The 25,042-nt window shown below is 40.0% G+C and overlaps 1 protein-coding gene across 5 annotated transcripts in view; it reads left to right on the top strand.

Moving 5' to 3' along the window:
• Positions 1 to 22,577, top strand: part of PMS1 (PMS1 homolog 1, mismatch repair system component) — a 77,667-nt gene extending 55,090 nt beyond the window's left edge. For 3 of the 5 annotated variants that reach the window (XM_061608215.1, XM_061608216.1, XM_061608219.1), the window contains 7 exons: positions 3,876 to 3,998; positions 4,930 to 5,073; positions 5,263 to 6,170; positions 10,223 to 10,681; positions 12,742 to 12,872; positions 20,907 to 21,067; positions 21,940 to 22,577. In XM_061608215.1, the coding sequence (XP_061464199.1) occupies positions 3,876 to 3,998; positions 4,930 to 5,073; positions 5,263 to 6,170; positions 10,223 to 10,681; positions 12,742 to 12,872; positions 20,907 to 21,067; positions 21,940 to 22,104 (2,091 nt within the window). In that variant the 3' untranslated portion in view covers positions 22,105 to 22,577. The remainder of the gene's footprint in view (positions 1 to 3,875; positions 3,999 to 4,929; positions 5,074 to 5,262; positions 6,171 to 10,222; positions 10,682 to 12,741; positions 12,873 to 20,906; positions 21,068 to 21,939) is intronic. The other 2 variants (XM_061608218.1, XM_061608220.1) reach the window with 2 other exon arrangements.
• Positions 22,578 to 25,042: the final 2,465 nt, after the last annotated feature.

Genomic DNA, 25,042 nt, shown 5'->3' with positions numbered 1-25,042 from the left:
AGCATCTGTTATAAACCACCCTGTTCAGATCTTGTAAGTTCAGGTCTGTGGCTTCCTTTATGGAATTAATCCTTCTCTTGTTTGGCCTTCCTCTTTTTCTACTCCCTTCTGTTTTTCCCAGCATTATTGTCTTTTCTAGTGAATCATGTCTTCTCATTATGTGTCCAAAGTATGATAACTTCAGTTTCATAATTTTAGCTTCTAGTGATAGTTGTGGTTTGATTTGTTCTAACACCCAATTATTTGTCTTCTTCATGGTCCATGTTATTTGCAAAGCTCTCCTCCAACACCACATTTCAAATGAGTTGATTTTTCTCTTATCCACTTTTTTCATTGTCCAACTTTCACATCCATACATAGAAATTGGAAATACCGTGGTCTGAATGATCCTGACTTTGGTGTTCAGTGATGCATCTTTGTATTTGAGGACCATTTCTAGTTCTCTCATAGCGCCCTCCCCAGTCCTAGCCTTCTTCTAATTTCTTGATTATTGTCTCCATTTTGGTTAATGACTGTGCCAAGGTATTGATAATCCTTGACAAGCTCAGTGTCATTGTCGACTCTAAAATTACATAAATCTTCTGTTGTCATTAGTTAGGCTTTTTGACGTACAGCTATAGTCCTGCTTTTGTGCTTTCCTCTTTAACTTTCATTCGTTTCAAATCATTACTGGTTTCTGCTAGTAGTATGGTATCGTCCGCATATCTTAAATTATTGATATTTCTCCCTCCAATTTTCACACCTTTCATCTTTGTCCAGTCCTGCTTTCCGTATGATATGTTCTGCGTATAAATTAAACAAATGGCGTGATAAAATAACCCCCATCTAACCCCCTTTCCGATTGGGAACTAATTGGCATTTCCATATTCTGTCCTTACAGTAGCTTCTTGTCCAGAATATAAGTTGTGCATCAGAACAATCAGATGCTGTGGCACCCCCATTTCTTTTAAAGCATTCTATAGTTTTTCATGATCTAATCGAAGGCTTTGCTGTAGTCTATGAAGCACAGGGTGATTTTATTCTGAAATTCCTTGGTCCGTTCCATTATCCAACATATGTTTGCAATCTCTGGTATCTCTTCCCTTTCTAAATCCAGCTTGGACATCCGGCATTTCTTGCTCCATATATGGTAAGAGCCTTTGTTGTAGAATCTTGAGCATTACGTTACTTGCATGAGATATTAAGACAATAGTTTGATCATTACTGCATTCCGTGGGATGCCCTTTCTTTGGAATTGGGATAATGCTTCCAGTCTGTGGGCCATTGTTTTCATTTCCATATTTGTTGACAAATTATTGTCAAAATTTGGACAGATTCAGTCTCAGTAGCTTGTAGCAACTCTATTGGTATGTCATCTGTGATATGTTTCTTCCAAGTATTTTAAGAACAGCTTTCACCTCACATTCTAAAATTCCTGGTTCTTCATCATACGGTTCCTCCATGAATGAATCTGTCATCCTGGCATCTCTTTTATAGAGTTCTTCAGTGTATTGCTTCCATCTTCCTTTTATTTTTTTCTTGGTCAGTCAGTGTGTTCCCCTGTTGATTATTCAACATCCCTACTCTTGGTTTAAATTCCTTTAATTTCTCTAATCTTTTGGAATAGGGCTTTTGTTCTACCTTTTTAATTATCCTCTTCTATTTCTATACAGTAACTATTGTAATAGTTCTCTTTGTCTCTACATACTAGTCGCTGTATTGTTGCATTTAGGGTTCTAACCGTTATTCTTTCTCCTTTTGCTTTCACTTTCCTTCTCTCTTTAACCTTTTAAGAATTTTGTCAGTCTAAGGTCTTTCTCTCTGTTTAATTAGAGGTATTGTCTTGTTGCATTCTTCCCTGATAATGTCTCTGACTTCATTCCATAGTTTTTCTGGTTCTCTGTCAACTAAGACTAAAGCCTCAAATCTGTTCCTTATTTGCTCTTTATATTCTTCTGGGATGTTGTTTAACATCCCAGGTGCGTTATGATTGTTTTGTTTTAGCTTTATTCTGATTTTCAATATTACCAGTTCATGATCTGTACTGCACTCTGCTCCTGGTCTTGTTTTGGCAGAAAGTATGGAACTTCTCCATCTTCTGTTACCAACTCTTTAATCAATTTGCTTCCTATATTGACCATTTGGTAATGTCCACGTGTACAGCCGTCTTTTTGATTGCTCAAAAAATGCTTTTGCAAGAAACAAATTATTGCCTTCACAAAATTCAATAGGCCTTTCTCCTGCTTCATTTCTGTCTCCTAAGCCCCATTTCTCCACAATTTCTAGTTCTCAGTTCTCTGCTTTTGCATTCCAGTCCCCTATGATTATCAGAACATCTTGTGTTGGTGTGTGATCGATTTCTTCCTGTACTTCTGTGTAAAATCTCTCCAGTTCCTCTTCTTCTGCTTTTGCAGTTGGAGCGTAGACTTGGATGATGGTTATGTTAATAGGTTTCCTGTTTAATCTCATTTATATGACTCGCTCAGACATGGTGTTATAGCTCCTAATTGCTTTTGCTACATAATTTCTCACTATTAAAGCAATCCCATTTCTTCTTGATTTACCATTTCCTGTATAAAATATTTTGTAGTTGCCTGATTGAAAGTGTCCCATTCCCGTCCACTTTAATTCACTCCCACCAAATATTGTAATGTTGATACGTTCCATTTCTTGCTTGACCATTTCTAACTTTCCCTTGCTCATGCTTCTCATATTCCATGTTCCTATTGTGTACGTCGTACAACTACGGACTCTCCTTCCGTATCTGTGCACATCAGCCTCTGGGGTTCCTTTCGGCTTTGACCCAGCTGCGTCATTAGTCACAGTGCTACTCATACTTGTCCGTTGTTCTTCCCCAGTAGCTTGCTGAGTGCCGTCTGACCTGGGGGTCTCATCTTCTAGCACTATCTCGTGTTGCATTTTGGATAGTCTTTTGATAGGGTTTCATGGTAAGAGGTATTCACAGGTGGTTTACCATTGCCTTCCTCTGAGTCTGGATGCATCTTAGTCTGGTGTCTCAGCTTTGACCATTCTGCCTTGGGTGCCCCTGCTGGGAGTCTAGCCTCTTCCATTACATTGCTCTCAGCTTCTTCGACACTCTCAAACCCCCTCACCTTGTAAGCTGCACATCCTAAAGGGTGTATAAATGACGGAAGTGTATAAAATTATGCATGGTATGGAGAACATGGATACAGAAAAAAAATTCTCCCTCTCTCATAATGCTAGATGTCATGGACATCCAATGAAGTTGCGTGTTGGAAGATTCAGGAGAGACAAAAGAAAGCACTTCACGCAGTGCATAGTTAAACTATGAAATTCACTCCCACAAGAGGCAGTGATGGCCACCAACTTAAATGGTTTTAAAAGAGGATTAGAGGAGTACATGGAGGATAAGGCAATCAGTGGCTACTAGCCATGATGGCAATGCTCTGCTTTCATGGTCGGAGGCAGGATGCTTCTGAATACAAGTTGCTGGAAACTGCAGGAGGGGAGAGTGTTCTTTCACTCAGATCCTGCTTGCAGGCTTTCCATCAGTATTTGGTTGGCCACTCTGAGAACAGGATGCTGGGCTAGATGGACCATTAGCCTGATCCCGCAGGCTCTTCTTATGTTCTTATGGTTGCTGATAGTAAATGACATCTAGGGCCACCCAGTGACATTCAAACATGGATCAGATTTGTACCTGGATTTTTAGTGTTCAAATCTAGTGCTTTGTCTACTGCATTGCACTAGCTCTTGATTTTATTCATCATCATCTGCCTTGATTTTATCTCAAGAAAAGTGAAGTAGGTATTTTAAATGTAATGAAAATCTAGTCATTTCTGCTTTCTATACTGAACTTTCTTATTTGTTCATGACCCAGTTGTTTTTAATGACCATTTTAATTTCCTTTCTAGGTATTTCTCAGTGGCTTTCTTCCAAAGCCTAGTTCAGATGGTTATTTGACAAGTCATTCAGGTTCAGAAAGGAGCTTCATCTTTGTAAACAATCGACCAGTGTATCAGAAGGAAATTCTCAAGGTAAATTTTTTTAGCCCTTTTTCCCCAGTAGATTATAAAATATTTGCTTGGTTCAAAGAGCTACATTAGCTCTACCCAATGGCTTGGTGATATCCAGTAGGGTTTTAAATTTTGTGAAGCAAACCACCAGGCCGCATCACAGATTTCTATTTGAAAGTCCCTTCGGTTTCACACAGCCATGGAGCTCACTGGGTGACCTTGGGCCAGTCACTGCCTCTCAGCCTCAGAGGAAGGCAGTGGTAAACCACCTCTGAATACCGCTTATCATGAAAACCCTATTCATAGGTTTGCCATAAGTCAGAATCGACTTGAAGGCAGTTCATTTCATTTTTTTCAGTTTCAGTGTTGGTTAGCGTGGGGTAGAGATGGCAATGCCAAATCTCAATTTGGTTTGCGTAATTAGTTGCGTGCCTCTTTGGATCCTGGTCATGAATTTTGTTCTTCTGTGTATCATAGAATTGAGAGATTTCCCACTTTGAAAGTAACATTATATTTCTAAATATAGTTTGTTCTCAAATACTATTAATGGACAATTAATTGCTGTATTAGTTAACTCCCTTGTAAGTGTAGAAGTGTAATGAGCCAGTGTTGTGGCGTTTGGAGCTTATTGAGTGTCACATCCATTTATTAATGCCTAATGCAGGGTAACAATTGTAGATAAATACTGTTAAGTTACAGTAATATTTCATTTTACTGGTAACAAGGTTCTGTTAGAGAAATTTCATAACGGTTTGAATTACACTGTGAAAGTTGATAACTTTCTATTGCGAAAATGACCGCCCCCAAAGATATGTTAGAATAATTTTGGCTATAGAATATTGCTGTGTGTGCATATAGAAGATAAGTACACGTGATTAAAGTCTTGTACTGCATGTATTCCTAACTGGAAAGTATTTTTTCAAACCTGTCCTTTTTGGTGTTTATTTTTTAGCTGGTTCAACAATACTATAATTTGAAGTTGCACAAGAATTCTAATCGTTTATGCCCTGTTTTCTTTATCAACATTACTATTCCTCCTTCTGCAGTGGATGTCAATTTAATACCAGACAAATCTCAAGTATTGCTGCATAATAAGGTATAGCATGTATATTAGTATATAAATGAGTAATTGAATAATGGGTATTTTGACATAATTATGGTAATAAAAAGTGGGTTTTGAAAACATGATTCCATGTTCTATTTCTTAAGGCTTTTTGAATTTACTTAATAATGCTGTAATTAACAAAAAAAAAATATCAGAATACTTACTGGTTTTCTCTTTTAGGAGTCTGTCTGTCTTGCTGTTGAAGATGTCTTGACTTCTCTCTATGGACCTTTAACTCCGGCTGTTTCTTTTGAAACAGATACATCAGCTGCTACTTCAGCAGACATCTTTGTTAATGAAGTAGAACAAATGAATGTGTCTGCTAATGAAATTGAACCCAGAAACATAGATCCACATGCATGCACTAAATTGTTTTCATTTAGTAATGCGCAAAATGGTAAAACTGAAAAAACCACAGAAGTCTGTTTAAAGAATCAAATGTGTAACAATTCACCTCCTGGTCTTTCTACAAAAAAAAAAATCTCTGACAACGAGACAGCTGCATGTGATAAATTTCAGGATGGCTCACTAAACAATTATCTATGTGAGCACCAACAGAACAAGTCTAAGGTAATGTTTAACCTAGATGGCAATACCTTAATGGACACTAATTTTAAAAATGGCATTGAGGATGATTTCAGAAGTGATCTTTTCCAGGAAGCAGAAAAAATAGAGCGAACCATAAACCTAAAAGATTCTTCTGAAGTCACTGCTGATAAATGGAGTCTTGGGAATGCATTTAAAAATTTCAGAGGAGAGAACCTTGAACCTGTTCAAATTTTGATTCCTGAAATGGGAGGGAAACGACCTCAAAAGAAAAATGATGGTGATGGCCAACAAAAACTTCAAGAGGAAAATAGCAATCAAAATAATAAAAAACCAAATGTGATAAATGATAAAGTAGGACAGATTACAGCCTATGATTTAATAAGAAATCGGATAATAAGGAAACCCATGTCAGCATTTGACATTTTTACTCAGGACCATCGTTCTAGATTGTTGACTGAAAATACCAAAGTGAGCACAGAAGAACTAATGGTGAAAATGGAAGAAATGTGGGAGACACTGAATGAAGAAGAGAAAAAGAAGTAAGTTTGCAATCCCTCACATCTGTTTACTAAAACTGGACAGTTTCCATCCTGTGTGACTCATGTTGAAATATAAGTTTTATCCATATTCATTTCAAAAACAGAATAGAATATGCTTTTGGCTTGATGATTGTAACATCTTGCATAAATACTTTATTGCTAATTATCTATTGCTTGCTGATTTATAATCTTAGATGTTGCTGCTTTTCCACATCTGTTTTTCCATTAAATGTGTTGGCCATCTACATGAGTACATGAGTACTTGTCCTGCTCATAAATTCCCATAATCTTGTATATGATGCATTTAGTTTATACATAATATTTTATATTTGGAATTAACACTTGCCAGAGAGGCAGTACCCTAAGGGACTTCACCTAGATGGTTGGCATTTACATATATGGAGAATAGCTCTATAATAATAGATTCCAGCTTTTAACTTTGATCAGTTCCAGATGTCACCTTCTAGTGAAGCTTTTCCCTTGGAATGTTTTAGTTGTAGAGATCTAGCTGTGTGGTCAGCCATGTGAACCAGCGGGTTCAACTCAGGCTGAACCTCCTTACACTTCTGAATGATGTGGTTAGAAGCGCTTGATGTACAGTGCCGTGAAAAAGTATTTGCCCCCTGTCTGATTTCCTGCATTGTTGCATATTTTTGGCACTGAATGTTACTGGATCTCGAACCAAAACCTAATATTAGAGAAAAGGGAACTTGAGTGAACAAACAACACAAAATTGTGATACTTATTTCATTTATTTATTAAAGAAAGTTAAGCAACACCCAGTGCCCCTGTGTGAAAAAAGTAATTGCCCCCCTATTAACTCAACCCAATGAAAGGGATTATTAGGGCCAGGTGTTTGAATACCTTGGTAAACAATCAGGCCTGATTTGGGCCAGCCCTGCCAAATATAAATCTGACTAACTTTGGCCCTTGCCATCAGGCGGAAGTTGCTAGCACACAGGTTCCAAAGCCACATCATGGCACGATCAAAAGAAATTCCTGAACACCTCCAGAAAATAGTTCCAATGCATATCGGTCTGGAAAGGGTTACAAAGCCATTTCTGAGCCTCTGGGGCTTCCCACAGTTAGAGCCATATTGACCAAATGGAAAAGGTTTGGGACAGTAGTGAATCTTCCCAGGAGTGACCGTCCCGCCAAAATCCCGCCAAGAGCAAGGCGTAAAATCATCCAGGAAGTCACGAAGGACCCCAGAACAACATCCAGGGATCTGCATGCGCCTCTCATCTCAGCTAAGGTCAGTGTTCATGACTCCACCATCAGAAAGACACTGTGCAAACATGGGATTCATGGCAGTGTAGCCAAGGGGGAAATCACTGCTCACTAAGAAGAACATGAACGCTCGTCTAGAGTTTGTGAAAAAGCACCTGGATGATCCTCAAGAGTTCTGGAACAATGTTCTATGGACAGATGAGTCAAAGATGGAACTTTCTGGGCAACATGGGCCCCGTTATGTCTGTGGAAAACCAAACACTGCATTCCACATGAAGGACCTCATACCAACAGTCAAGCATGGTGGTGGCAGAGTCATGGTTTGGGGATGTTTTGCTGCATCAGGACCTGAACAACTTGCCATCCTTGAAGGAACCATGAATTATGCTTTGTATCGGAGAATTCTACAGGAGAATGTCAGGCCATCCGTCCATCAGCTGAAGCTGAAGCGCAGCTGGGTCATGCAGCGAGACAATGATCCAAAACACACAAGTAAGTCTACATCAGAATGTTGAGGAACAAGAAATTTACAGTTTGGAATGGCCTAGTCAAAGTCCAGACCTAAACCCCACTGAGATGTTGTGGAACTGCTCGAAAACCCACAAATGTCATCGAGTTAAAGCAGTTCTGCATGGAAGAGTGGGCCAAAATTCCACCACAGCGTTGTGAGAGACTGATCAAGAACTACAGGGAGCATTTGGTTGCAGTCATTGCTGCTAAAGGTGGTGTAACCAGGTTTTCAGTCTAAGGGGGCAATTACTTTTCACATGGGGGTATTGGGTGTTGCTTAATTTTCTTTAATAAATAAATGAAATAAGTATCAAAATTTTGTGTGTGTTCACTCGGGTTCCCTTTTCTTTAGTATCAGGTTTCGGTTCAAGATCTGACAACATTCAGTGCCAAAAATATACACCAACGCAGAAAATCAGATGGGGCAAATACTTTTTCACGGCACTGTAGCATGTCACTCTAAATGGGATAGCAAGGTAACACTATATTTATAACTAAAGAATTAACATTTTCATTGCTAAGAAAAAAGAACATGTCCCAAAGCAGAGGCTGTGCAAGCCCTGGACCAATGCCTGGACTCGGTGGTGGGCTGAATGAAGGCTAATAAAACTTAGTTTGAATCCTAGGAAGGCAGAGGTGCTTGGGTTGGTGGTTCCTAAGTTTGGATAATTGATTATTTGATTGCTTTGGATGGGGTCGTATACCCTCTGAAAGAGCAGGTTCATAGTCTGGGGGTGCTCCTGGATCCATCTTTGTCACTAGAGGCCCAGGTGACCTCAGTGGCTAGGAGTGCCTTTTACCAGCTTCAGCTGGTAAGGCAGCTGCAGTCATTCCTGGACCAGGATATGCTGACCACTGTTGTCCATGCACTGGTAACTTCTAGGCTGGATTACTGTAATGCAAGCTATGCGGGGCTGCCCTTGAGGTTGATCCAGAAGTTGCAACTGGTGCAAAATGCAGCGGTACGACTGCTCACCGTGCCAGGGTATCACCAACATGTTACCCTGCCGCTGAAAGAATTTCAGTGGCTGCCCATTATCTACTGGCCAAGTTCAAGGCTCTGATTTTGGTGTACAAAGCCCTATGCAGCTTGGGACCACAATACCTGAAAGATCATCTTACCCCTTATACACCCAGTCGATCACTGTGCTCTGCAGCTGAGGGCCTCCTGTGGATACCATCTTATAAGAGGTCCGTCTACACAATATAGGAAGCAGACCTTTAGTGTTGTGTTATCTACACTTTGGAATTCCCTCGCCTTAAATATTAGACAGGCATCATCTCTGTTAGGTTTTTGGAACCTACTGAAGACCTTCCTCTTTCAGCAACCCTTTTAAGTAGAGATCTTATGCCAGTCTTCATCTGTGTTGGAATTGCTTTTTAAGATGTTTTTAAAGCTGTTTTTGTTTTAATGTGTTTTTAAAGATGTGTTGTTTTAATATATTTTAGAGTGTTTTTAGTATTTTTGTTTGCTGCCCTGGGTTCTTTCTTGGAGGAAGGATGGGGTATAAATTTAATAAATAAATAAAAAATTTTAAATCACCTCTGAGTTAGGTAGAAACAGAACAAAGTTGTTTCTGGAAACTAATAGAGGACTGGGTGGCTGGGTGTTTTTTTGTGTGTGACTATCTTAAGTAAGAAATGCTTTATAATACTTACTACCACTAAGGGCCAGCTACTTATTTTTCTAAATACCAAAACAAAAAGCATTTGGCCTCAGGCTATTAGTTCAGTCAATTTCACTAGCAGACTAATCCTGAACATGTTGACTCAGAAGTAGGTTCCACTGAGTTCTGTGGAATTTGTTCCTCTGTAAGTATGCATAGGACTGCAGCCTTTGTTTAACATCCTCTAGGGATATCCACCAGCTAATAACTTCAGAAGGAAGAAACCATGATGTTGAAACTTTTTTCTTTGAACACTATAGTGAAAGTAGATCTGATTGTCGCTTGGTTGTCAGTACCACAGATTGCAGAAATTTAATATTTTTCTGTGATTAGCAAACTGCCATACAGAACATAATAATCACTGTGACCATTATTACCCCTATTTTTTACAATTTATGTGACTAATTGTATCTGACTAATCTGATAGCAGCAGTAAATAATAGAACATTACTATTACTAAAAATGACTTGCTACTGAAAATTGGGTTATAAGAAACAAAACTAAAGTAGAGTAGGAAAATGGCATTTTTTCAAACCATTTATTTTGTTGAGAGACAACAAATTGTTATCTTATTCTGTGACTGAACCATTGCCAGTTCTTCATATGCTCTGCTATCTCTTTCCTTCCTTCCCCCCAATTTGTAAGATATGAGGAAAAAGCTGGTAGAGACTTGGAGCGATACAACAAGCAAAGTAAAAAAGCTATGGATCAAAGCATACAAAGATCAACAAAAGAAAGAGAGAAAAAACACAAGTCCAAACTGAAAGATTGTCTGTCTAATCAGCAGAAACTTGACAAACATTTTCATTCTCAAACAGAAAAGAAACACAATAATTGCAAAGCCATAAAAGCTGTACAAGTGCCCTTTTCTATGGATTCATTCAAACATAAACTTCGCATGCTTGAACAGAAAGAGTCAGATAAGGAAGAACCTTGCTTACTTCATCTTCAGAGTTTTCCTGATGCATGGATAATTACCTCTGAGAAAAAGATAATGATACTGAATCCATATAGAGTAGAAGAAGCCCTTCTGTTTAAAAGACTGCTTGAAAATCATGAACTTCCTACAGAGAAGCTGGACAAGCCAATTATATTAACTGACAGGTAAAGTAAAATGAAAGTAAAAGGTATTTCAAACCAAGAGCATCTAAACGAAACAAGGAAAGCATAAGTTTATTTGATAACACTAATAACAGATAACACTGACTCTGTCTCCCTGTACTACCTCCCAAATCTGGTATAGACCTAGCTGTATGGTTAATCTGATGGAATGAGATACAATCTTCAGCCTCATTTCACCTATTCTAAATAATACAGTAGAACATTTTATTGTAAAATATTAATATATCAGAGGTGATTTTTTTATTTAGTCACTGCCCAACATTAATATGCATGTGCCAAACAACATGAAGGCTGCTGTTCCTGCACTAAGAGAGAGTGTGGAACTGCAAAGTATGATTGTATGAAAATGCCTGCTATTCCCTCAAGGCCCATATCTTCCTTTGTCAACTAGCCTATCAATTGGGATGTCTCCCCTCAACTAACCAAGCATTAGTTCCTCACAGTACATGTTAAAGCATTTTTTCCACCTAATAGATTTAAAAATTACAATTTAAAACATTAGAATGGTTCTCGGAAGGATTGGCTCAACATAAGGAATAGGGCTCAGTGGTGACTTCCAAACAGGATAGGTAATAGCAGTTCTTGCTAATGTTTTAGTGATACCCAGGCTCTGGTAGCTAGCTAAATATGCTGAGGTGCACTGGCCTTGAACCATTCCAGGCAGCGTAGATGTTTTCTGGTCAGGAAGAAGTCCTACTATTCCCCCACCAACAGATCTTGTTCTGCTTATAACCTGATGAGTAATTAGATTTATGAGATGGATCTTGCCATTCTTAAATTGTATAGTAAGGAATAAGTTTTGAGTTTGTAAAAAACAATGTATATGTTAGCTTTGGAAGATGTACATAGCAAAATGTGCCTCTGGGCCATTTTGGATATTACATTCCCAGCTCTCCAAACCGTGGTTTATTAAGCTTGACATGTCATCAGGCCTGCACAGCAGCTTCTACACTGCAACTCTGGTCTCTTTATGTCTGAAATGGGGAACTGTGGTTTAATATCCATTTACTAATCAGGATCTTAACCCATGGTTTAATCCTGGTTAGTAAACTGACATGAAACCACCATCCTCTGTTTCAGACACAATGGAGATTAGTATTGAAGCCGGTAAACAGGAGGAGGCAGGGTAGTGGAATGCATAAGCCCAAAGTTACAGCTGAACTGGCTCTATGAGTGCTATACTTGCTTTGGGGGAAAAAATACCTTCCATTACCAAAATAAATTCAATTAAAAACGGCTGACAAGACATCATATATGTAGAAATGTAGAGGTGACAAGTTCAGACAGCCACCACAAGTTACATTGTTGAATTGCCTTCTTTCAGTTCTTCTTTGTGCTGTGCTCACCACAAGGAAATACTTGCTGTTGCTTGCTTACCATAATGTGACAATTTTACTGAATGGACAGTTTTACTGTTCTATCTTCAGTTGAGAGGGGGAGCAATGAATGCAGTAGATGCCAAAGAGATGAAAGAGAGCAAAGAGCTATGCAATGGCTTCTTTTGTTCCTGTGGGCTTTTGTTCCTGTGGGCTTAATTACACCTGAAAGCATTTTAAAAAGTTAATACTAGAGGGGGCCTGATTTCCTTGAGGATTGCAGCATGCAGGGAAGGGAGATTTAACTCTTCTCTCCACAACTGTGATCCCAATGGAAAATCACACACATGCTGTAATTAGTGACTTTTTAAATAAGATCCCATTGGTGCTGCTTGCATCTCTAACCAGAAAAATCAAGGTTGCACCTGCAACGATGGAGTGGACAGCAGCTGCAGTGGCGTTCTCCGTGTAGGGAGCGCAGGACAAAGTATTCTAACAGCATGTGCTTGTAATGGCTGTCAGAACTGGCATCCTCTAGACTTCTAACAGAAGACTTTGTACAACCTCATTAAGAGACAAACCTATAAACCAGCTGTATTGTATGATGGAATAATTTTAAAATCATTTTAACATATGTACTTTGATTGTGGGGCACTCTTTATTAAATAATCTGATTCCCTATATCTTGCTTAAAACAGTGTCTTAAATTTGATAATTACTTTTCAGTGTTTTTAGTGATTCTCGTTATAAAGAAGTTCTTTGCAATATGCCCAGTGAAAGCATAAGATTTGATGGGTCATCCTATTTGTTGGATTCGAGACTATCAGCAAATGGATTTAAGATAAAGATAATACCAGGTATGATGTGGCTTCATATTTTGGGTTGAGGGCAACATCTGTAATTCTGATACTAGTCCCTCTTTCTGTATTATAACAAAAACAATGATAAATGTGTCGCTTTACATGTTTGTGTCAAGCAAAAACACTATACGGTAGGGCCCCACTCATACGGCAGGTTAGGTTTCAGACCCCCGCTGGAAAGCGAAAACCGCCGGAAAGCAGATCAGCTGTAGTGCGGGGGTCTGGAACCTAACCCATTGATTACACCAGAGGAGGAGAAGGTCAGATCTTCCTCTCCTCAGGTGCGATCAGCTCGAGTGAGAGTCTGATCGTGCTAGAAGAGGAGAAGATCGGCTGTAGCGAGCTACAGCTGATCTTCCCCTCCTCGGATGCAATCAGCTGGAGTGCATGAGTCTGACCGCCCCCAAGGAGGATAAGATCAGCTGTAGCATGCTACAGCTGATCTTCCCCTCGGGTGTGATCAGTTTGCCCAGGAGTCTGACTGCACCAGAAGAGGAGAAGATCGGCTGTAGTGAGCTACAGCTGATCTTTCCCTCCTTGAGCGCGATCAGCTGGAGTGCGGGGAGCTCCAGTGCCCCTCCAGCTGATCACCCTGCTGGTGCCGTATTAATGGAATGCCGAAAAGCGGGGCGCCGAAAAGCAGGGCTCTACTGTAATCTACTATGAGCCTGTCAGGACTTCCTTTCTGTTGAGCTTATTACTGATTTGGGCTCCTGATGTTATTGAGGCAGTTATGCACGATCATACTGTCAATATTGTTTGTGCCTGCAAAAGTGTTTGGGCATTCATATTGTTTCGCTTGCAATAAGTGCATATCCTGTAGCTACAATGCTGTAATTTTTCATACCACAAATGTTCTGGAGTTTTTTGTTACGTTTTTGTGCACTGTAGCACAAAAGTGTCCCTCTAGACAGCAATAATGCAGTAACATTGGGGGAGCGTTGCAGAACAACTAACAAAGCTGAATGATGTGTGGATGGTCCAGGTGGAAGGTCCAGTATAATCCACTACTAATGAACTATTATGTCAATAACATGTTGCAGAATACACCTGGGAAAAAACCCAGTCTGGAAGGGCCCTGAGTTTTAATAATGGGAAGAGTGGTAGTAGTATGTAAGGTCAAATGGTATAAGATGATGGCAGATGTATATCAGATCTGCCACAGTTGGCTGGTGATGGTGTTGCTCAGTTTTAAAGAGCAAAAAGGGTGTGTGTGTGTGTGTGTGTGTGTGTGTGTGTGTGTGTGTGTGTGTGTGTGTGTGTGTGTGTGTGTGTGTGTGTGTGTGTGTGTGTGTGTGTGTGTGTGTGTGTGTGTGTGTGTGTGTGTGTGTGTGTGTGTGTGTGTGTGTGTGTGTGTGTGTGTGTGTGTGTGTGTGTGTGTGTGTGTGTGTGTGTGTGTGTGTGTGTGTGTGTGTGTGTGTGTGTGTGTGTGTGTGTGTGTGTGTGTGTGTGTGTGTGTGTGTGTGTGTGTGTGTGTGTGTGTGTGTGTGTGTGTGTAAAAAATGCAGAACCTATTCTATGGCTTACATTCTCTCGATCTGTCCCTCCAAGTGATTTCCCAGATGAATTTAGATTATGTTGGAGATAAGATTATGAGGAGACAAGCCATAGACAAGGGTAGTGGTAGTCTGCTGTCCTTGGCTGGATTTTTCCCACTGTTCACAAATGTACACATAGCCTGAAGAGTAGTTAGGTGCAGGAAGTGCCAAGGCTATACTGTATCTTCAGATGTTTGCAAGGACTTTTAGAAATGTAGCAGCAATCTCTTGGGTGACCAGGAACGCTTGCATTGCTCACCTTCATACACTCAAAACTGTTAGGCACTTGCACTGTGAGATCTCTCAGTCTTTTGAAATGTTACTGTCCTGTTTATAAATTCATCTCTGTAATCCTGAGGATTAGAAAATGAGGAGGTGTCATATGCAAAAGGTAGGCCTGATATTGCCACGGCTAGGCCTGTGGGGTCTCCTGCTTAGTCTAGGCACGCTAAAGACCTCTGCTACTAGTGCCTCAGATTAGGGACCCATGTTTAACACCTGTTGTTTACAGCTAAAGTAGAAAGAGGGATTTTTCATTAGTAGGTTTCTAGTAAACATTTATTCTGAAAGCGTACTGTAGGGAGTTTTAATTGGAATATGAAGCCTGGATTCACTAGGTCCAAGCAGAGATTTGCTATGAGTTCTGAGAAATGCTATAGCTTCATGTGTTACACTCCAGCCTCATATGTAGAGCGATGACAGATCCGCTGTAGCATATGGGACTCTTAAAGGATAGATCTTTTTAAAACAACAACCTTGGAACAGTATATTGATGAAAAACCAATTCCCTTCAATATGAGTGCATTGTTTTCTTTTTTAAACCTTGTACAGTCTGGTGAATACTTGACATAGGGTGATTTTAAATTCAGTGTATTAATAAGCATCTAATCAGCATGTTCTGTAATCCCAACTATATGTAATATTACTGTAGAAACACAGTTTCTGTTTGATGTAAAATTGTTTACCTTAACTCTCCAAATTCCTATCCCTGCCCCAAGGTTATAGTTTCTGATCAACATTATTTTGTATTACTGAGCAGCAGAACCAAATGTTGGTGCCAAGATTAATACACAGGGGGGGAAATAGTCATTTTAATGCATTTGTACAAAGCACGATTTATTTACTAGCCATTGTTCCACTTCAAGGAGAAATATTTTAATTATGTTAATATATATGCTGTTTTGTTAAATACTATGTAACAGTAATAAAAACAATGCCATCGTATGATGTCTGCTCAAAAGTAAACCGCATTCACTTCAATTTGGCTCCCCCTCCCCCAAGGGAATCGCAGCCTAAATAATTTAAAACTGTTGGAGCAGTCCTTATTCCTGGTCAGGAAACAGGAGGATGGGATGAAGCAGCAGAGCCACCACTGCATTCAAAAGCCAGCTGTTTGCACTGGCCAGGGCAAAAGGTGGAATGTCAGTTCTTGGTTTTTTGCTATGCCAGCTCCAAGCAGATCAGTGGCTGGCCCAACTCCCTCCTCTCCCTACTCCCAGAATGTTCTGTTTTGGGGCTTTCTACCACTGATAGTGTTGCCTCTATCACTATTCTGGAGCCATAGCTTCCCTGATGGTGGAGGGCAGGTGGATAGGGATGTCCACTGAATCCTGACCATCTCCAGAACTGCAAATCGGGCTGAGATTACACTGAATAATTCATGGTTTACTGTGAACAACATTGATCTGGACCACTTTGCTCCTTCTTGCAAGAGTGAGATTTAGGAGCTAATTGTGATCTAAACTTAGCCCAGGATCTATAATCATGATTTGAACTTTTAGTGAGGGACTTTTTGGGAAGTGTTCCAAAAGTCATAGAATCATAGAATAGTAAGTAGAGTTGGAAGGGGCCTAGGCCATCAAGTCCAACCACCTGCTCAATGCAGGAATGTTCAAGGCTTTAATCTTGTGCCTAGTTACATACACTTAAACATCATTAATGCATTGGATTAATGGATTAATTGGATGCCCAAGTATAAAATGTCTACTGTATCGCTCAGATCTACATGCTTATTAACCTTCTCAAAGAACTGTATAAAAGTGATCAGTTTAGTATTAGGACCCCCTTTGCCCTGACCTTTGACACTTGAGATACATAATTTTAGGACCCTCTCTAGTTGTGAACGTAACTTGTTTTTAACTGTTTTAACACTGTATTTTATGGTTTCAACTATGGAAATTGAGTTTTAGATCCTTCGGAGGCCCACTGTGAATTGTTTGCAAGGCACTTTGAGGGTAAAGCTGCTCGCCCCAGTAGCAATCTTCATGTCCTGTCCACATCTAATGTAGTCCCCAGTGAGGTGTCCTGTGCAGCATCTGCTGCAATTTCTTGGGATTGGTTTCAGCTGATGCAGCCTGATGACGTGGACAAGTGCTTGTGACGATGCAGCTAGCAACGTGTCCTCTCAACCCTTCTTGGCTTATTAAAGCTTGCTGAGGGGATTTGACCAAGTGGATCCAGTGTGTGGTCAATGCTTAGTTGCAGGAGAGAGTGGTTCCAGCTGCCCTGAAAGAGGCTGTTGTGAGCCAGGCAGAACGGGGATGGAGCAGCAAGACTGTAGAGGAGGAGGACTTTGAATGGGATGACATTTCCAATATCAGGACAGTGGACAGTGCCATGGACAGTGACAGCTCTGCCCCATAGCTCTGGTTACCCACAAGGAGGTCCAGCCCAGGCAGGCAGTTGCTACTTGGCCTGACAGTCCTCCCCTTCCCATGCCCACTTTGCCGCAGCTCCCTTCTCTCTGATGGGGAAAGACCTGGAGAGCAGCCACCCTCACCTCGCAAACGGAGATGGTTGCACCGGCAAGATCAACATGCCCCAACGGCCCCTCTGAGGAGGAGCACTCAGGTGCATGTACGTTCTCTACAGTGACATTTAGTTCATGCAAATATGTTGGCCGCCCAACCTTACTTAAGCCAGGTGAGGGGGGGTGTCTAGTCTCTTCTAGTGGTGATGCTGAATTCTGTGTAAGCTGATTCATTGAGCGCTCTGAACTGAAACTTTCTATTACAACTACTAAAGAAAAGCACAGTTCCTTGTTTGTGCCTACCTTCAGGGTGTTCAGGCAGGACAGAGGTGGTGATCCGACTGCTCCTGAAAAAGCTCACCCTGGACCCATCGCAAATACCCCCTTTTTAGGGAAGGTGATCGAGAGGGTTGTGGCACAGCAATTGCAAGTACTCTTGGATGAAACAGATTATCTTTACCCATTCCATTCTGGATTCAGGACTGGTTATGGGATTGAACTGGCCTTGGTTGCCCTGATGGATAAACTTTATTGGGTGAAGGACAGGGGGAGTGCGACCCTGTTATTTTTACTCGTTCTCTTTGTGGTTTTCGATACTATTGACGATGGTATCCTTCTGAACCGACTTGGTGAGATGGGCATTGGAGGCACTGTTTTACAATGGTTCCGATCAGAGGCACTCTTTTGCAGTGGTTCCGATCCTACTTCCAGGGTCGTTTTCAAAGAATAGCATTGGGTGCTTGTCTTCTGGCCCCCATAGTTGTGCTATGGGGTGCCACAGGGTACCATCTTGTCCCCCGTGCTGTTTAACTTCTATATGAAGCCCTTGGGAGTGGTCATCAGGAGATCTGGGGCGAGGTGTCAGCAGTACACTGATGATACCCAGCTCTATTTCTTTGTAACATCTGAATCGGGAGAGACCATGCATGCCCTGGACTGGTGCCTTGACTTGGTGGTGGGCTGGATGAGGGTCAGTAAATTGAGTCTGAATCCTAGCAAGATGGAGGTGTTGTCTGTTGATGGTTCCTGAGTTCAGATAATTAGTCAGTTGCCTGCTTTGGATGGGGTCGTACTCCCTCTGAAAGAGCAGGTTCATAGTCTGGGGATGCTCCTGGATCCATCTTTGTTGCTAGAGGCCCAGGTGACCTCAGTGTTTAGGAGTGCCTTTTACCAGCTTCAGCTGATAAGACAGCTGCAGCCATTTCTGGACCGGGATATGCTGACCACTGTTGTCCATGTACTGGTAACCTCCAGGTTGGATTACTGTAATGCATTCTATGTGGGGCTGCCCTTGAGGTTGGTGGAAGCTGCAGCTGGTGCAAAATGCAGCAGTGCAACTGCTCATTGTGGCAGGGTATCACTAACATGTCACCCTACTGCTGAGAGACTTACACTGGCTACTCATTAGCTATCAGGCCAAGTTCAAGGTTCTGGTTTTGGTATACATAGCCCTATATACCTTGGGACCAGGATACCTGAAAGATCGTCTTACCTCATATATACACAGCCGATCACTACACTCTGCAGGTGAGGGCCTCTCTCAGATACCATCTTATCAGAAGTTCCGTTCCGCACAACATAGGAAGCGGACCTTTGGTTAGTGGCACCTATCCTTTGGAATGCTCTCCCCTTAAATATTAGACAGGTGCCATCTCAGTTATCTTTTCGGTGCCTGCTGAAGATCTTCCCATTTCAACAAGCCTTTTAAGTAGAGACCTTATTCCAGTCTGCATCTGTGTTGGAATTATTTTTAACATGTTTTTAAAAGTTTGTTTAAAAATATGTTTTTAAAGATGTTTTGTTTAATATATTTTAATGTCTGTTTTTATGATGTTTTATAGTGTTTTTAATGTTTTTGTTTGCTACCCTGGGCTCCTACTGGGAGGAAGGGTGGGTATACATTTAATTAATAATAATATGATTGTTGTAACCTGCCCTGGGACCTTCTGGGGAAGTGTGGAAAACAGATATTATTCTTATTATATCTAAGTCAGAAATTCTGGAACTTAATATAGAGTTAATAGATCACATGCAAAATGGAAGGGTAATGAAATTTGTTACTTGAGAATTTTGGGATGATATCCAACATAGTGTGAGCAGAGGTCCACTCGGGTTGAAGAACACCCTGGAGCAGATTTTGGGGGCTGCAGGGGGGCAGAAGAGAAATAAAAATAATCCCATTGTACAAGCACATTTCAATTGTACATGGTGGATGGACATCATTGGATATCATCATTGGATATCATCCTTGATTTCAAAATCTGAAAAATGAGATTATGGTAACTTTGGTTGATTAGTTATGAAAATGTAAAACGATCTAACATGATCTCAGTGGAAGATCATGACTGAGCTGAGTGAGATATCTAGGCAAAATAATGGTTTTAGTTATTATTTTGATTCTTTTGTATTTCCATAGCTGTTCTAATAATAGAAATGTATAATATAAATATAATGTTGAGTAAGGCAATGGAATGCTTGTGATGGTCCAAAATATTTTATTGATGTATTAGCAAAATAAGGTTTTAGAAATAAAATGTGTTTTATTTGAGCCTGATGAAAATGTGTAATCTGCCAAATGTATTATGTTGGAGATGTGATTGGGATCTGGCAGACTGTAGGTTTATATGGTGAATGTACAATGTTAAAAAAATAAACCTTTGGCCACTCTAATTCAAACCATTTTGAACATAATAGGATATATGTTGTCATGGGATCCCATGGTTCTTTTATTAGGGAGGTTGGATGGCTTAGTGGCAAAAAACCCATCCAATTCCAAGTACATTGGTAGTAGCTTGAACTTTAGTGGTCAGATGCTGGGTTGTTGGTTTTTGCCACAGCAGCCATCTTAAGTATTCTGAAGACAAGACCCATATGGAATGACTCCAACAATGTTTTTCATTTTATTTATACTTTAGTAAGTGCCTTGGGATTAATGCTTTGTTCCAAATATGGGAATTTATTTATTTAATTAATTATTTGATTTATATCCCGCCCTTCCTCCCAGCAGGAGCCCAGGACGGCAAACAAAAGCACTAAAAACACTTTAAAACATCATAAAAACAGACTTTAAAATAATTAAAACAAAATATCTTTAAAAACAGCTTTCAAAACATCTTTTTTTAAAAAAAAAAAGATTAAAAACTTATTAAAAAGCAATTCCAACACAGACGCACGCTGGAATAAGGTCTCAACTTAAAAGGCTTGTTGAAAGAGGAAGGTCTTCAATAGGCACCAAAAAGATAACAGATTGCTCCTGTCTAATATTTAAGGTGAGGGAATTCTACAGGGTAGGTGCCACCACACTAAAGGTCTGTTTCCTATGTTGTGCAGAATGCACCTCCTGATAAGATGGTATCTGCAGGAGGCCCTCACCTGCAGACAGCAGTGATCGACTGGGTATATAAGGGAATACTAAAAAAGGTAAAATAAACATTTAACTGCTTACTAGAATTTGAACTTGAATAAACTGAAGCACTCTTGATGTGAAAGGGCAAAGATTACTTGTAACTAATATGAAATGTTATAGGTTGTACTATCCATTCAGGAAAAGAAAAATGTTTGCAGTGGTGTTCATGTTTACTTAGAAGTAAGTCCCAGGGAGGTTACTCCCTAGTGTGTAGGAATGCAGCCTTAACAGCAATTTTCATTGTGAATATTTTGGTCTATAAATCAAAACAGCATTTAAAACACATCTGGTAACTCCAGGTATCAATATATACTATTTATTCATTTGTTTACTGTTAGGTGTTTCAGCTATGGAAAATCAGTTGGAAATAGTAGGAATGTCCAACCGTCTGCCATATTATGGTGTACCAGATTTGAAAGAAATTCTGAGTGCTGTGGTAAATAATAATGCAAAAGAAGTCCATGAGTGTAGACCTCTTAAAGTGGTAAACTACTTGGAGGTGAGAAACTGTTATCTTTATGATTTACAAGCTATTTAACATGCTGCTTTAAATGTTGCTGTATTTTCATAAGATGCAAATTGATGTTTATATATAAAGTTTAAAAAATAAAGATGAAAAATTAATACCAGAAGCAATGCAGATCAGGCCTCCCATACCTGCTGTTTGCAATTAGAATTAAAGTTTGCATTGGCACAAATGGGAGCTCTTCCAGTGCAAATAGCAGGTGTGGGGACCCAGATCTGGACCACAGTGGAGTACAAAGTTGTAAAGCCCTCCTACTCCCATGTCTCAATCCAGATCGTTTCCCACCACCACACATCTTTCTGAAAAGCCATTCACACAACTGCTAGTTGCATGAATGGCATCTCATGTGATCTGGCCCTAATTCATCTGAGTCTCCAGAATGTGCAATATATGACTATAACTAGAAGGAGGAATGACAGCGAAGAAATGTCCCTTTCTTAATTTAAGTTTTAATTTACAGCAGAATCTTTTCCACACAGAAGTAAAAAACAGCCTACTTACACATTTGGATTTGAGAACTGGAATCCAGTGCAAACTTACACTGAAGTAGGCCTCGCTGTACTTGTTCCTGAACAATGGGACTTGTTTCTGAATAACAGCCTAATCCTATTTATACTTAATCCCAGCAAAAAGGGAAAGGAATGTGGTCAAGGATGGGCCCTCCTCTCTTATGAATTACTACTGTGGTTATCTGGTGCTGGGAAGCTGCCTCACTCTGCAAAATTTGTTTTATAGATTAGATTTGGAAAGAACCAAAGTTATTGAAACAGTTTCATGTTACAGTTGATTTTTTCCTATGGTCTCAGGTTAATGTCCAAATGTAAACTTTATTTTTGTATTCATAGGGAGAAGCAGTGAGACTCTGTCGGCAGCTACCTTTGTATTTATCAAAGGAAGATGTATGGGACACCATCTGTAGAATGGAGAAACAACTTGGAAATCAACATAAAGTCTGTGTTCATGGCCATCCATTTGTTCATTATTTAACAGATATTCCTCAGAGTAACTAGAAGGGACATTTTAGAAAACACATTTTTTCACTACTGTACATTTAATACTTTTCCCCACATAATTTATTGAGAGATGATTTGTAACCATCTTGCATTGCTTTGATCTCCATGTAGTAGATTATTTTCTAAAATGAATGTATTGAAATGTGTTCAGGAATATTTTTTCATATGAAAATATGCTGAAAACTGTCTATGTTCCTAAAGTGTAAAAACAGCAGATGGAAATAGATCCCCACATTATTTTACAACTTTCTCTGCTGGACATGTTTGTAGTTCATAAAACAAAGTATGCAAAGGAAAACCAAAGCAACAAATACAAGAAGGAAATGGAATATAATATTTAGTAGCCATAGTAGAGAAGAATCAATACTAAACTAAATGGACACTCAATGTTTAAGTCTACCTCTCTGTTTACATATGCATTTTCTTCAGATAACAGGACCTGGATACATCCAAATAAATATTAGTATTTCTCTTGTGTTGTGGATAATTACATATTTTGCCTGCAAGGTCTCAAATCCAATAATGCATGCACAGAAGCTGCTTCTGCACATGGATTGTCTTGCTGGCTTGGGAACCATAGACAGTATGCAGATAGATGTATTTTCAAACATGAGACCAGTTGCATCTTCACTTGTGTACAGTCTTGTAAAATTAATCTATGGACTGTTGCTGCATAGCACAAGGCTCACATGATCCACTTGTAATATTTAAAATTGTAGTGAACTAACATTGCAGTATGCAGCTGTTTTGATTAAATACACATTAGCAATCAAACAAGATGGTCAGCTTTTTTGAGAACAAGGGCAAGGTAGCCTTTACAGTCATTATGCAGCAGAAGATTTTCATGTTTCTAATAAGTGGTAATGGAGATCTGTACAGGATAGACCAGAAATAGATTAGTGAGGCTATAACTTCTGAATCTCACTGGATTTAGCATTCTGGTCCATGTTAGAAAGCTGGGACTTTTGCTTATTGCCTCGGGCTAGGTTTCTAAAATGTGCTAGTATTGTGTTCACATATAAGCATGCATCAATTTACTTAAAATTAATGTATATTCCAAGAGCGCGTTTGTAGGAAGATACACAGAAAAGCTGCCAGGTCAGCATACCAACATACCAGGTCAGACCTCTGCTCCGATATTGTCTGCTCTGATTGGCAGTGGTTCACCAGAGGCTCAGGGAGACAACTTTTGCATTATTTGCTATCAGATGCTTGAAGAAATTTAAAGATTTTATCACATATTGTAATTCTGTCAGCAGCTTTAATGTGTGTTTATAGGTAAAGTGGGTTTTAATCTGTAGATGACTGACTACAGATTTAGGGTTGTTCCAGATGAATTATAGAGAACTATTATTAAATTTATATCCTGCCCTTCCTCCAAAAGGAGCCCAGGATGTAAAATGCAAGTGCTACAAAAGCATACAACTAAAAACCAACATATTTTAAAGCATTTAAAACAATCACTCTCAAAGCTCAGGTTGCCAGGAACAGTATGTTTCAGCCATCAAATGCCTGGGTAAATTTTAAATGTGATCTTGTTTCATAGTACCAGGCCAGTAGCCTCACCAAAGTACCTGCGATGCTGTACCCATAAGTGTGTGTTTAAAAAAACAGGAAACCCAGTTGTACCAGTCTCAAGGTAGAGTGGTCCATATGTATTAGGAGGTAATCTGGTTTATTTTAACTTTCTTGAATATTTATCCCTAATATGTGATGAGGAAGGGGTAGAACATCCTTAAGTCTAAGGCAGCTGAAGTCCCTTCTGAGCCAAGATTATATTTTCTATGGTTCTTGACTTTAAAAAAGAGGTAACACCAGTATATCTAGGCTAGTTGCTTGCTAGCTAACGTATTTCCAAATATCATTTGCCAATAGTTGTGGGTTGGATGTTAAGAAAAAAGTACATGCAACTGCACCAGTAATGTGTCTATACACCGAGTGCCCCAATTACGTAAAATAGTGGGGTAGAGAGTTCAATGTTAAAAGCGAGGGAGTGTGCCTGATGAGTTCCAAATGCTCAGCCTGCAGCCTCTACCCAAGTATTTCTGGTGAAGTACACTCCCAAGATGGGAATGCACAGGAAAGTGCTCAGGAAAAAACGGGACGCACCCACTCCATCTTTCTATTTAACCGGGGCTATTTTCAAATACACGGAAGTGTTAAAAGTGTCACTTCAGGGTTGGTCTTTGGTGGACTAGGATAGGTGTGTGAGAGAAATAGAAGAAATCTGGATTAAAATCCTTCCTTGCTCTGAACTTGCCAATTGGCCTTGTCTAATAGTGCCCTTCTATGCTTGTTCGCGCAGAAGTAAATCCCACTGTGTTTAATGGTGCTTACAACCTAGTAGGTGTGCTCTAGACAGCCCAGATTATGGGGCTTAAACCATATTACACATTTAAAGCGCTTTATTTCCACCAAAGATTCCTGGCAACTGTAGTTCGTTAAGGGGTCGCCTAGCAAACTAAGGTTCACAGGATTTTGGGGGCGAAATAAAATGCTTTAAATACATGGTGTGGACGGGACCCCTCGTCTTTCAACTTAAGTTTCCCATCTGTACCGCAGGAATGGAACCTACCTCGCAGGGATATTTTAAGAGCAAACAGGTTGTAATCTTAAACTTAGTTACTAGGGAGTGAATGTTGTGAGGCTTCTGAGCAAATATGCATAGGGTCGGCATATATATCCCATTTACTTGGCCGCAAGTAGAATTTGGAGGAGACATCGTAGGATCGAGCGATAAAGAAAGCAACACAGACTAAAATCAGCACGGATCCGACAAATAGCGGCGGTTTCAAGAACTATTATCTCGGCGAAGGGATTTTCGAAGCGCCCCCGTCTGTATGACACACGAGGTTCCCCCTTCTCTTCCCTCCCACTCCCCCGATTCCTTCCGTTGAAGAACAACTGCCATCCCAACGGCCCTAGAATGTTGCCC

Source organism: Rhineura floridana, chromosome 2, assembly GCF_030035675.1.
Source record: "Rhineura floridana isolate rRhiFlo1 chromosome 2, rRhiFlo1.hap2, whole genome shotgun sequence".
Taxonomy (NCBI): domain Eukaryota; kingdom Metazoa; phylum Chordata; class Lepidosauria; order Squamata; family Rhineuridae; genus Rhineura; species Rhineura floridana.
The sequence above is the reverse complement of the archived record's forward strand: the minus strand, read 5'-3'. Positions and strand labels throughout refer to the sequence as shown.